Consider the following 13992-nt stretch of genomic DNA (forward strand, 5'->3'; position numbering starts at 1 on the left):
GCCTTACTGGTCTTCCCCTTGATCCTTATCCACAGGCACTCGACACTGTCATCATGCATATTGCTAAGTTCTAGGCATAGAAGACTGTTCTTAACATAAAGGGCCACCCCACCTCCTCTCTTTCCTTGCCTGTCCCTTCTGAAAAGTTGGTAGCCATCAATTGCAGCACTCCAGTTATGCGAGTCATCCCACCACGTTTCTGTGATGGCAACTAAATCGTAGTTTTCTTCCTGCATGATGGCCTCCAGCTCCTCCTGTTTGTTGCCCATGCTGCGTGCATTCATGTAGATGCACTTCAGCCGGGCTAGTCTTCCCACTATTTTTCTGGAAGGGCTGGCACATTTACCTAATAGCATTGGTGCGCTGTTCCTGGGCACCACTTTGGTAGCCCCGGTTCCAACCCCGTCCCCCTTCAAATCTAGTTTAAAGCTTTCTTGATAAGTTGTGCTAACTCCCGTCCCATTGTGCTTTTTCCCCTTTGGGTTAGGCTTCCCCCATCTGCTGTAAGCATTGGACATTTACCGATTATATAGCCTTGCAGTATCATGAATAGACTGCAGATCTTTCAGAAAAAAACAAAACCCTAAGAAAACCAACCATTTGTCATAAAAAGGATTCAAATTTATAACGCTGTAGAGAATTGGAGCAGCCTTGTAGTCTGGGCATTTTGGAATTGGAACACACAGATCTGTCCATCCTCACAAATCCATAGAGAGTGCCCAAATTATTGGACTCTTCTGAGGTGGGTGTAGCTGCTTTCTTACTCCATTGAACTCTTATTGCAAAGACGTTTAAGCGTGGGTAAATGATAGTAGCTACGGAAAGATAGTTTGTTTATCTAGATTCAGGGAACAGAAAGCAAACTGAGAACAACTTAATACCAAACACTTTATTACTTACACTTGTTATTTACAGTATTTACATATTGCACGTTCGCTGGAATGTTTTATACATTTATTATATAAAGTAAATTAATGGCAGCTTGTGTTTGTGTACAAAATCCATGCTCCACTGTCCCAAAAAATATGTCTACTTGGAATTACGTTCCTGTTTGTCATGCAATTTGTACTCCTAGGGTACAATGTGACCCCAATGCAAGTCTGTTTTAACCAAACTTTTAAAAAATTGCATAAGCATGAAGGATATCAAGTGACCACAACTACTGTGGAGCAGATCTTTAGTAGTTCTAGATATACAAACAAACATTCCTTAAAATTGTAGAGTTAAGCAACAGAACATCAATTCTCTTGGTGAAATATTTGTGTTTACGTAATTTTTGGCAGCATTACACATCAGTTGTAAAGTGTGTTTTTAAGTATGGAGCATTAACTACTACTGGCAGTTATGCTACTGTAAAGAATGTCAATCTGCAAACTGTTGATGACATACAAAATGCATGTTAAAAGAATTATGGGAAGTAATCTGTCAATCTGCAAAAATAAATCTCTTGTTCACAATGGAATATGTTATAAAGGTAATAAATTCTATTTCCCTGTTGGTTTCCAAGGCACTTCTCTTGGTTCTTGGTGTTTCTTTTCATGGTAATAACATCTGGCGGATTGAAAGAAAGAAGAAAATTGCCTTTCATCATTTTTATACTCACATACATGTGTTCAAAAATGTATTTATCATATTGAAAATAGTAAATAAAACTGGAGAATTCAGTAATAACTTTGGAAAGATCTAATAGTGCGTTTCTGATTTAGCTTAGTTTAGTTCGTATCAGCCTGACTGCTAAATTACTGTTTTGTTCATTAATGAAGGCTGAAATTTTGGAAAGTGTCTCTTTCTGTGCTGGTTCATTTTAGGTAGACAGATTTGGAGAATACAGTTCTACCTATTCAGAATGTGCTCGTGGTTATGTTTAGCCTGCTCCCCTGAGCGCAGCTGTGAAGTCAAAAAGTGAGTAAACCTCAAGGACACTATGAACAGTTTGCAAATTTCTGTCTTGATGTCAGGAAGCTGTTGCTACAACATCCAGATCTGTCACGGTAGGGTTCGAAGGATCCAAGGAGGATTTGGTGTTTCATTGGGCGCATTAGTGAAGAAATTTGAATTCATATAAACAAGAAACAAATAGAAGTAACTTTCTGAGATTGGGTCATATAAATATAGCCCCTGGGACGTGCAAACACTGAGGCAACACTAACCAACTTGGAGCTGCAGTGGTTCGATTTGCTGCCTGTTCTAGTAACTCTTCCCAGGATGGTTTTTTGGAATGAAATCAAAACCATTTCTATGACACTGGTGTCAAAATCACTGATAAGAAAATATAAGTTTCCACATTGCCTATGTTAGTATATTGTTTGTACTCTAGACATGTTAATTCAAAGGTTGAACAGCGAAGGTTTCTATGACCCTTTTCCCCTGCACCTTTAAGCCTTCTGAGAAAATGTATTGTTACTGTCTCTTGAGTATGTGTATCTAGAAATCCATCCTCTCTCCAGTAGCTTCTGAGTCTGTTTTCTGCAACCACATTTTTTGGACAGGTGACCATTGAATGCTGCAAGTCTGTCTACCCAATTCGTGTCTTTCTAAGAAAACCTGCTAATGCCCTTATTTTGAATTTAAAAATGCACTATGTCTGATTAGTCAACAGGAACTGCACAGGTGGAAAAACTGCTTTTACACGCAAACAGATTCAACTGAAGCTTGTGTGTCTCAGACTCCAAAAGTCCATGTGGCAGATAAAAACCAGTGGTTCTTTGATACTAGAGTTCTGCCGATGTCATTTTTCACAGTTAAAACTTCATATTGTCTGTCTGAACACATGTAACCGACTTCCCCATGAACAATGTGAATGCTCTGATATTTTGAGTTTCTCTACATTTTCTACTGTTTAAGTATAATTTGTAATAGAATCATTTGAATGCAAAGTCAGACAGACTTGACATAATCCATTGGAAATCAAGCCATTGGTGCATACAGAAATACTTGTTAGTAGTATTTAAACATATTTAGTTTTGCAATTTTTTTAAAGCTATTAGGAAGTGTAATGATGTTACAGAAGACCTTAATGTAATTTAGTTTTTTTCTGGCTTTGCAGATAGGACAAATACTTCTCTTTTTTTTCCCAAATATCCTTCCTTAGAGGGGAAACTGACGTGTATTTTCCTTGTCTTGCATTTTCATCTAGCTTATTTTCTGTATGTGTGCCCCTACTGTAGCCTATTGAAGCTGTGATGTTTAAAAACAAATTAACATGCTTTAGGTTTGATGAGTATGTGGTACAACTGACCAGTTAAACACAGAATTTAATAACTGTTTTTTTCACTGCTAATGTTAATGGGAACATGCAGCTCACTGAGGGTGAAAAACTGGAAGTGGTTAGGATGCTCATTTGTCTCCTCGACCTGCTTTTGTATGGATGTCTGATCAAAAGCTGAGGGTCTTGGATTCCCTGTCCTCAGCTAAATTGTAGTTTTCTAAATCCCAGGCCTTTTCAGAAACCCTTGAAAAGGCCCGGGATTTTTAGCATTGATCAATCTGTTGTTGCCCTTTTTTTTTATTTCACATAGTCTCCATTATATGCATCAGTCTAGGAAAATTAGACTGGAATTTAGCAGAAGGCTGGCAGGTAATCTTAGTGGAGATACTGAATACTATTTGACTACAGTCTGTTGAGAACATGGGTAGTTATACACCTTTCTCCACTTTCATTCGATTCTTAGTTCTCCTTTGTTAATGCAAAGATAAAAAAAAAGAAAACAAAACACAGACTCAACCAGCAATACTAGCTGAAATGAACCAAACCACACAATTTTTCCAATTTTAAAAAGAGCAAATGAAATCTAATGTAAAAGAGTATCACCGCTTTCCAAATTTGGTTCTAGTCATTATCTGTGCATGACAATAGTGATAAACACTGTAAAACAAAGCTAATCTGTGTACCAGAAGAATTTAGTGTTCTAAATGCCAATTTAACCTTTAAAATACTGTGGCAGTAGGATTTTGTAGCAGAACTTCCACGTGCTAACATGAAACAATTCCTTGTCCACATATGAACGCCCAGGGGAAGCCTGCCCTAAGGTGAGCAGCAGATCACAGAGATCCATGGATCGAGGAGGATGAAGCTCTAGGTGTCACACCTGGTGCTAGCCATCGAGATCCCAGAATTCGGTGGGATTTTGGGATCAGAATTGCCCCTTAATAAAACTCAGAACTGCCTCTTATTAAAATTGTACTATGCCACAGTAGTAACCTTGTACGTTGGCTGCCTGTTTAATTCAAAGCAAGAGTTCTGATAAACATCTTAAATGAGTTACCTTGGGAACTACTTCCTGTCACCAAGCAGAGGTGATTGAACCTGTCATGGGAAGTTGTGTGTGATGGGTCAAGCTATGCTTTCTAGGAAAAAAAGGGTCTGCCTTCACTGAATAATAAGCAAAACCCACATCTTAATTCCACCTTTGCTGCTTTTATGAAATGAAAGCGTCTGACATTTCTTGAGTGCACTCGATGTTAGTCTGAATAAGCAACTGTGCAAGACAGAAAGCAGTTAAGGCTTATTGTTGCGAAGCACTTGAAGCAAAACCTAACAGCCCAAATATTATTTTGGTTTAAGAACAGGTTTTTTTCTATATAGTGAATATATAACATGGTGTACAGGAATGGGATATTTACCGTGGTATTTCACTTTTCTCTTTAAAGTTTCAAAGTTTGTCTTCTATTTTCAGCTTTTTTAACACACATGACTAGTATGGTCAATACATCTTAAGTTTACACAGATTTGTCTGAGTTCCAAAGGAAATTCCAGTTATCAGTGTCCTTTAGCTGATTAGGAATTTAAAGAAACTTTGACCTTTGTATGTATACATACTTATTCTTGCCCTATCATATGCTTCAAGCAAGAAATACTGTTTCTATTGCTTTTCCTTTAAATATTTTTAATTATATCTGCTTCTCTAGGAAACAAGCAACTGGTAGGTTATTTTTAATACACTTTTTATAATATATAAAGCTCGTTTTCTGTTCTTAGCCCGAGATCACTACTACTTGCACTAGTCTTGTATTTATTAGTATAAAACTGTCCTAAGTTTTATTTTGTTCATTTGAAATAACTGTAGAAACTAAAAACCCATAAGTACTTGTCTGTATAGTAATTAAATCTTGAAAACAGAAGTCTATAATCATGCAGCCCTTAGTCCTTGACCTACTCCTTATGGTACAAGGAGGTTTTGAGCGTATGTTATAAGACCAGTGTTGGTCTCCAGCAAACACTTAAAGAGCAGGTAATGGAAAAGGGAGGACACCAAGAGTAGCATCTGCAGTTTCCAAACACAAGCAGTAAAATCTGTATGACTGTAGCCACAGTGATTGTGACAGATGCTATCAAAGAGGCCACATTTTCTTTCTCGGATTCGCTACTGTTTGTCACAGGAAATCCACAAGTTCTGAATTGTGAACTTTAGGTAAAGACTTCAGGAATCTTGTTCCTGGCATTCCTTCCCTGCTGCAGATACAGACAACATAAGGGTTGTCAGATGTATCTGCATGCAGAGGAGCAAAGCAAGCATGGAGTATGGGAACTATTGGGAAACTGGAGAGAAAAAGAGGCTGAAGGACAGGACAGGACAGGTCCAAAAAAGAGCATCAAGGACAGGACTGTAACACAGCTGTGTTGAACACCAGGAGGAGAAGGTGTTAAGGAATAAAACTGGTTTGGTGGCAACCAGGGAATAAGTTGGTACGCTAGAGAGCCATCTTAAGTAAGAAATGGCTTTGAATTCTTCTTTTGTCTATGTGAAGTGGTACTGTGTTCAAAACTTTGCAACTTCTTGAAAACACCTTGGACTAATAACCATACGCTTTGTGGAGAAAAAGGACGGTTTGATAGGTGGAAAAATACAAAAAGAACACTTTTTTTTTTCTCCAGCTCAGTCTATGAAATGATGAAAACAAATAAAGCCTACATTACACTCTTCTGTGAGAGGGGATGTCTCACCCACACAAATTGAACTGATGCAGTGGAAGAGCCTTGAGGATGAAGGATGCTTAGTTTTATGGAGATACCTGTGGATCTCGGGGCATGTATGGTAGAGAACAGTCTTACTTTCTGCTAGTTGAGACTGCTTAAGAGAGCTGATATTCTGTGTGATTTGTGTGTGTGCAAAATAACAGAATTGGAGGCTTGTTATGTTGAAAAATACCTCCTAGTTGAGCAAAGGAGCTGTTTGCCAAAATGAGATGGACTTTTTTAAAATAGACTCCCAGCTTGACATGTCAACTACTTTAGTGACTGTTCCTTCATATGATGAGTTAGTGTTTACATGATTGGGCGTAAAGATACAGATAAAACTTTGTAAGGAAAGGGATAAAAGAATTCTCTGCTTATTAGTATTGGTAATAACATAATTCACCTGCCCATCACAGGTGGCTATCATGTAATTTATTCCTTGCTTTCTGAATTTTACAATTGACAGGTTGAATCCTTGGCATTTGACCTAGTTAGATCAAAAGATTTACCTATTTTCTAACTCTTATTAGTCCTAATTCTATATGCAATTGTATCCACGACTCCATCCCTGAACACGTGATGAATGGGTAAGATTCCTGGCCACGTTTGTGTGTTTCAAATTGAGACAACAAGAAATGGAGCAGTTACTGGGCATTAGAAACATTCTGTGTTGAAGCCAGCCTGGTTTAGGTTTATTTTAGGAAGTCAAATGGAAAATGCTTAAGAAACGTTGAGGAATTTAGCGTAAAGTCAGGCTGCTGAATTGCATCTAATGATTTAATATATTGCTTCTGCCCTTGTTATTAGAAAAGTCTTTTTCTAATGTCTAGCTGGAATCCTCTCTTGTTGCAAAGTTAAACAAATTATGTCCTATTTATCCACACTGGATAGAGAGAATGGCTTATAGCCACTTTTTGTGAAATTGAATAGCTCCATCGTGTTTTTCTGCAGTCGTCTTTTCTTTAGATTAAATAATCCCAATTTTAGCTGTTCTTGTAACCTGAGTTTTCTAGGTTTTTGGTCATCCCTGTTGCTCTTTGGACTTTTAAAAGAAGCACCCATATGTCTTCGTGGTGTCCTTAATTAAATACAGTAGTCCAGCAACAGTGATTTTTTCAGGTGTTTTATAAACAATGTTTCTATTTATAAATTCCAGTATGTTGTCTTTTCTCAAGTGTAACATGGTTGACACGCTCAGTTTGTCATCCACTACAACCCCTATGTTGTCCACAGAACTATCTAGTTCTTAACTTGCCATGAATTCCTGCACTTGATTACTCCCGCATGACTTCATAATTCTGCTCTTTTCTTTAAATTTTATCCTGGTTTTAGACTATTCAGCTAATTTACCAGCTTATTTTCCATTTCTATCACGGTTGCTTCTCCTACACTACTGTCATCCATAAATACGCTGTTGTTGTATGAAAAAAATAGTTAATGAAAATACTGAGCAATACCATACTCAGAATGAAGCTGTGTGACTCTCAATACATTTTTCCAGTTTGACACTGAAGAACTAATAACTTACTTGTATATTTTTTCCAGCCATTTTTACATGTATCTTGATCACGTTTCCCTACCATGCTTGTGAGAACGCCATGCAAAACAGTGGCAGTGCTTTAAAAAAATAAACTATGATGCTTAACATTTATCGCTTTTTCTCACCGATTCTCTCCACAAGATGTGTATTTTACCACTGAGTTAAAATATCTTGGTTTCAGAGAATCTGTTACTGACAAATCCCTGTGGATTATTATTTATCCGTTTTTCAGAGGTCGCATTATTGGTCTCAGGTAAGAGTTGAATACAGATTGTAATTCAGTCCTCCTGTATTCTTATGGGTCAGTTTTCTAGAAATACAGATAGTCTGGAAGTACTTTTTTGCTTGTTTGGTTGTGTTTTCTGTTTTTATTTTGGTGCATGATGAAATTCCCAAATTATTTGTGGGAATTAGAGGTACATCTAGGCAAAAAGGGAAGGAATAAACCCATAGACATGAGAGGTGAGCACACTGTGAAAATCCCAGGCAATCTGAGTAGTTTAAAGTTAGTTTATCAATGCTATTAATAATACATTTTAATTTAATTACCATAAAAGCACCTGCAACCTATCTGCATTTATAAAGCTTTCATGTGCATAGCTATGTATATATTAACTCGTACTAAAATGTACATTATAGATCCACAGCTGCACACATCAAAAGGCTGCTGCTGCCGATACAGGCAATTGTGTACTGAGTCAAATCTTGAAAAATAAGCTACAGCTGTTGTGGTTTTTTTCTGTAACAACAAATTCACTGTCTGCTAACTGTATGCTGCTATGAATAATTCACAGCTGATGCACATGGACTTTTATATAATGACTTCCAGTAGGGGGTACCCTTTATTTGTCACCAATATCTGCCAGATTAAGATTACTTTAGGGGACTTTAAGGGGAATAAGTTGCTTTGAAAGGGGAATACCTTAGCAAAAGGACAACTGTTAATACACTCCCATGAATTTTCATGTACGAAACACAAAATCCACTGCTTTGCTATGCAGAGGAATGTCATTGCTGCCATGAAAAAGCTTACCTTTATCCTTCCATGCACATTGGGCTTACTGCCAACCGAGTAAGAAGCCTGGCACATCTTTTATAGTCTGTCATGAAAAAAGAGCATAAATAGATTACTAAAGCAACCAATTTTGCTTTTAAAAATAAGAACTGATAATAGTGTGCAAATTATTGTCGCAATAAAGTTCAGTGAAACCTTAATTTGCAACAGTATAGAAATCAGCTCCTTAGAAATGGAGCATGTAAAAAAATCTGCAACTGAGAGTCCTGTCTAATGGCACATAACACCCTCCACACCTGATTTCTGCACAGGTACTATCTAAACAAATAGCATGAATGTGCTGGGAGGCTCTCCAAGTGTATGTACGTGTCAAAGTGTATACATCTGTGTCTGTGCTTAAGTGTGGGATCAAAACATGCTGTTGTAGTGTTTCCATACTAGAGGAAGAGTAAGTAGCACTCATCCAGCGCTGAAATCCAGCCCTCAGCGAGCAAGTCCATCAACTTAATATTCTGAGTAATGCAACTCTCCAATAAATTTGCTTCCTGGTAAAACTGTGAAATCAGACATCTCCTAGTCATAGGAATGTTGAGTCCAGCCAGAGTAGGTGACCATACCATAAAAATTCATTCATAAGGAGTTTCATCTTAAAACTGGTATTTTTTTTTTTTTTTTTTTTACAGAAGTCCTATTGTTAGTAGTTCTGATTTTAGGGACCTTCTACTTTTTGGTGATTTCGTAATAATGGACAGAACCAATGCAAAACTACAAAATTAATTTTGTGGGAGCTGGTTATGGCCAGACAGCAGAGTAGATTACTTTTCAGGTGGGAATGCTGCTTTGCTGTACTAAGCAGTACTAGGTATGCCAACTACATGTGTTCATCCTGCCTGCCCCCATGTTGCAGCATCACAGATGCTTTTAATTTCTTTGGTGTTTGGTCTTTGAAGTTCTACATAGAATGAACAGTATTAGCTGAAATCGGGATATTATCAAATGGTAACATCATCCTGTGCATGAAAAATTAAAGCAGGTTGTTTACCTCATTTTCCTAGAAGAAAGTTACTTCAGGGCCATGCTAGTCACTCCCGTCCAGTGACTGACGTTGATTTTCGTTAGGCATTATTTCATTAATGAGACACTAGAGATGCAATGTTACCAATCCCTAACTCACAGCATAGATATGCTGTAACTGCCATTCACACAAATTACCCTCCATTATCCAGACATTATGCTGGTGGGTATGTCACCTGTCAGGAGGAAAAAGCTAATTCAGACTTTAAAACCAACAAGTTTTTAGCTTCACAGCTTGGAGTACTCATTAGTGCTGAGTCAGATGATGTTTGTGTTGTGATTCTTATGAAAAAGGTAATTTGCTTGTTCAAAACAGACTAGTTATGAACAACTTCCATCGCCATCCATGTAAACGGAACAGGATCTGGTTAGCCATTATGTAGAAGTCCTTATCTTTCGAAGGTATTCCTAATCTGAAGCCTTACAAACAGGGAAAAAGTCTGCAATTCTTACCAAATATGCCTTTAAAATATATTGGGCTGAAATATTTATTAATACTTGAAACTTGGAATCTGTAACTCTTGTTTCTATTCCCAGCTCTGCTACTGACCCAACTGGTTGACCTCAGACAAGTAAAATAAAGTATGCTTCCATTCTGAAGAGGCTGTACTAAAATAGCATCTACTTACTCAACATGCCCACCTCAGTAGGAATCTGGGGTCACATCTACTGACTGATGAGTGTCAATGTTTGATTTTATATTTTTTTAATTCTCTGTGCTGCTGACACTGATGAGCTACCATAAGCAGAATTTGCTTATTTGTGTCCTTTGACGGGTTTTTTTTTTTTCACTAAGCCTTAGGAAGTCACACTCTTGTAATTCACTGAAAATAAGGGGCACAAAGATTCGCTGTCAAGATCCCTGGTAGATTGGTAGCTGACCAGTCAAAATATGTTCTGCACACATAATCAATGAGAAGGAAATAGCCCCACCTGGATTTCTGATCCTACCTTGGATTTGCAGCACTAGAAATGAAATACGAGAGGCGTGCGAGAGGAGTTGTGTGTTCCTACAGACAGCAAACACCTTTGGTTTGGAACCAGAGGCATATCCATCAGTACCTAATGAAGCACCTGTTCTACACAGTGTATTTGTAGTGAAAAAGTGGTGTTTTCATTATCTTTGCTGTAATGCTGATGTTGTAAAGTGTACTTAGAACATTATTATAGAGCACTCCGAACTCTTCATTGCAAACAATGGATTCTAACATTCTATCGCTGCCGGTACCTCACACAGCTATTACATTTTAGAGTTTTCTGCTGTTTTATGAAAGTCTCTGGTTTTGGCACTTACATGCTGGGATGGTGCAGTCCCTTGTATTGTGATAAAGCCGATGAAAGTGTTTACTACATTTTGGGCTAAAGTAGAGTGGACCTGAAATATTAAAAAAAAAAAAAAAAAGAAAAAAAAATTATGAATCAGCACAGCTCACAGGAAGTGTAATGCAGGTTATGGGATGTATGTGAAATGAGGGATAACAATGCAAAATTAAAGCATACCTGTTAAGTGCTTTAAGAACTTGTCTTTCATCCTCAGATCTCTGGGAACTATTTCTGTTGGACAGAAAAAGGAACAGTCACTCTGCTGCACTGGAGCTGTGCCTGCCAAGTATAGTATGAGGAGAGGGAATAAACTCTGTCCAGCAAACATCACCACTCTGTCTTGACAGATGCACAGAGGCCAGAGTCCTTTGCATACAGTAGGATTACTGCAAGCATTTGTTTTACATAAGAAACCACTGTAAAATGCACTGTAAAACACACTGCAATGATGAAACAAGTAATGTCTGTTAGGTGTGTAGTCATTAACAATTTTGACAATTAACTAAGAGTCAGATTTTAGAGCCCTAGTTTACCTAGATTTAAATTCTTCCAGAAATTTTCATTCATGATTGCTCAGAAATGGCATATTCCCCTTATGGTAAAGACCCCAAGACATACTCAAGTTTGGGTTTGTATCTTCTAATTTTCTTACGCAAATGTATCCAGGTATGTGTCACAGGTATGTTTGTACAAGCACTGTCCTGCTGTAATCCTGAAACTGGACTGATCTCCTTACAGGAATCCTTTCCTCCCCCCCTCTCCCTCCTCTAGCAGTAAATAAAATTCACAGGAAATGATCCCAAGCAAATTGCTCTCTCCTGGCTCCCTGCGTTTGTGGTTTACCGCCTCGCGTTTTGTGTTCAGCAGATGGCAAAATGAAACTGGTTTACTGAAATCCATTTTAGCCCTAACCCTTGCTTGTGTCTTCCTGATTTACAGCTATCTTTGATTGCTTTCCGTTACGAACTCTATGCTGATAGCTTAGTGCTGATTGTGTATGATACACTACATGGGGCTTTATTTATTTGACCATAAATGCCTGAGCAGCCTTTTTCATTCCCCTGGCACCTCTTATCAGATATAAAGCAAAGAGCATTTCCATCCACATCTGATTCACTTGTGAGGTTAGACACTTCTCGAAAGTCATTCTTCATTTACTTCTAACTTTAGTCAGTGTAAGTAAAATTGACCTTATCATATTTGACCTAATTATGTCACGAAGAGCACTAAAAACACACATGCTTCACTCAGAAATTTCCCGTGGGACAGACTCACTGGGAAAGTGATGCCAAAACTGAAATGAAAGACTCTAAGCAGTAGTTCCTTTTCAGGGTTGCTGGGAATAAATCCATTATAATAACAGAATGAAAAGTCCTGATTAGGAGTCAATGGCACCACAACCAACTAGTCTGCTCTGAAGTGGGTTTATTATTTACCTAGATAACCGTTCAGCACAAACCAGACGTTTTGCACCAATGGGCTGATGCAGGGTGGCCAAAAACTATGCCCATGTTCCACGTGGAGATTTAGTGTTGTGCAGATCAGGGTCCCCTGCTTAGTCTGCCCTTCTTAACTTTTAACTGTTTATAAAACAAAATGTTCTCACTCTGCTGACCTTAAGTGGAACAAAACCGTCTTCCTTTATATATTCATTAATTACCCAGATGGAGAAGTAACATTTTCATGACAACCACCAACAAATGCAAATCATGAGGACACTTGAATATGAATAAGAATGAAGAAAAGGTACCACGAAGCTTTACGAGATCAATAAAGGCAAAATAAATAGCATATTAGCAAAATGAAAGCTAGACTGGAAAAAGGTGAGTGTTGACATCTGCTGGAAAATATTCAGAAAGTCACTTCCAGGAGGAGGGGTAAGATAAGCAGTAGTAACGCTGTAGGGGGTTGGGAGTGACAGTGAACAGCAAATTAGACACGGCAGCAGGAGAAGCTAAATTGACTTTCAACTGGACGCACAGAAACACAGCAGCCACCCATCACTGTGTACCACTGCTTCTGCACGGCTCTATACAGCCCTGCACCTCCGGCAAACCCACGCAGGCTCTCCCTGCAGGTCAGAGAAAAGCCATTCAAACGAGCAGAAGGAGGACCGCAGGGGTTGTCCCAAACTTGTCACAGCTTGTACAGTGACAGGGGAGTACTCCGTTTCAGTCCCTCAGTATTTCAGAGGTGCTACCTCTGGAGTACAAAAGGGACTCACAGGCAGGGAGAAAAGTTTAGTGAAGCTGAGCTACAGCCAAAACTTCTAGAGGTGAGATCTATAAGGACATAGGAAATCCTGCGGGGGAATTCTTCCTAGGGTCATTTCCAAGCAACAGTTAAACCAAGCACATTTTAGGAAGTGGTAAGCTTCCAGGAAAAAGAGAATTTTCATCCCTTATTTCTTTGATCTCAGCCTATTTCACTCTTCACTTATTAATAGGTTTTGTACAAAGCCAACACACAGGAAGTTGGACTTCCAGTCGAGTGCATTATCCAGAGAGTAAGAGTCCCTGAGATGTGAATGGAGTTTTTCTATTCCAAATCTGCCGTCTGTGTCAGTTTCTGATACCAAAGGAAATCTGCAGGTATTTTGAGCAGTGAATTCTTGATACAAAATTAGTAACCTGATGTGATGTCTGATTCACCAAGGCACCCTACAGAAAATGAAAAGATCTCCTAAGTCATGGACTGTGACTTACCAACTCTCTGCTCATCCTGGTATCCTCCGTAGTCGGCCACTTCCCTTCGGTCTAAGTTATAGTCGTGCTTGGAGAAGTACTGCACCCCACTGTCCTTCTCCAGGTGGTACCTTTTCAGTTCCTGAATGATCTCCATGATCAGATTTAAGAGACTTTGCCTGTCCTTCAAATCTGCTGAGTCGGCTTTCTCCTTGCAATATCCTGCCGAGAGCATCAAGAGCACCAGCCCCAGCAGCCCAGGAGACCTCAGTCCACTCATGGCAGTCTGACCCCGACGGGTGCACGGCCGGATGGAAAGGAAGGGTCCGCTGCTGTGGGAGTATTTCACTGGAAGAGAAAGCGGGGGGTGGGTCGGAGGGTGTGGGGGGGTCACTCGTGG

General features: G+C 38.9%; 1 protein-coding gene across 1 annotated transcript; it reads right to left on the bottom strand.

The window, feature by feature from the left end:
* Positions 1-1415: 1415 nt before the first annotated feature.
* Positions 1416-13937, bottom strand: FAM150B (family with sequence similarity 150 member B). Its single transcript, XM_014948919.1, has 5 exons — positions 13614-13937; positions 11086-11139; positions 10880-10960; positions 8530-8596; positions 1416-1551 (listed from the first exon to the last, which is right to left on the bottom strand). The coding sequence occupies exons 1-4, from the start codon at positions 13870-13872 to the stop codon at positions 8532-8534; spliced, it is 459 nt and encodes a 152-aa protein (XP_014804405.1). The 5' UTR covers positions 13873-13937; the 3' UTR covers positions 1416-1551; positions 8530-8531.
* Positions 13938-13992: the final 55 nt, after the last annotated feature.

Source organism: Calidris pugnax, unplaced genomic scaffold, assembly GCF_001431845.1.
Source record: "Calidris pugnax isolate Ruff unplaced genomic scaffold, ASM143184v1 scaffold141, whole genome shotgun sequence".
NCBI lineage: Eukaryota > Metazoa > Chordata > Aves > Charadriiformes > Scolopacidae > Calidris > Calidris pugnax.

Bases quoted from the DNA above. Each gene is read 5' to 3' on its own strand.
- FAM150B (XM_014948919.1), bottom strand. From the start codon at position 13,872: ATGAGTGGACTGAGGTCTCCTGGGCTGCTGGGGCTGGTGCTCTTGATG. The intron at 11,140-13,613 runs GTAAGTCACAGT...TCTGTCCAACAG, and splicing joins CCAGGATGAGCAGAGAGTTG to AAATAGTTCCCAGAGATCTG. The intron at 8,597-10,879 runs GTAAGTGCCAAA...TTTTCATGACAG, and splicing joins GGACTGCACCATCCCAGCAT to ACTATAAAAGATGTGCCAGG.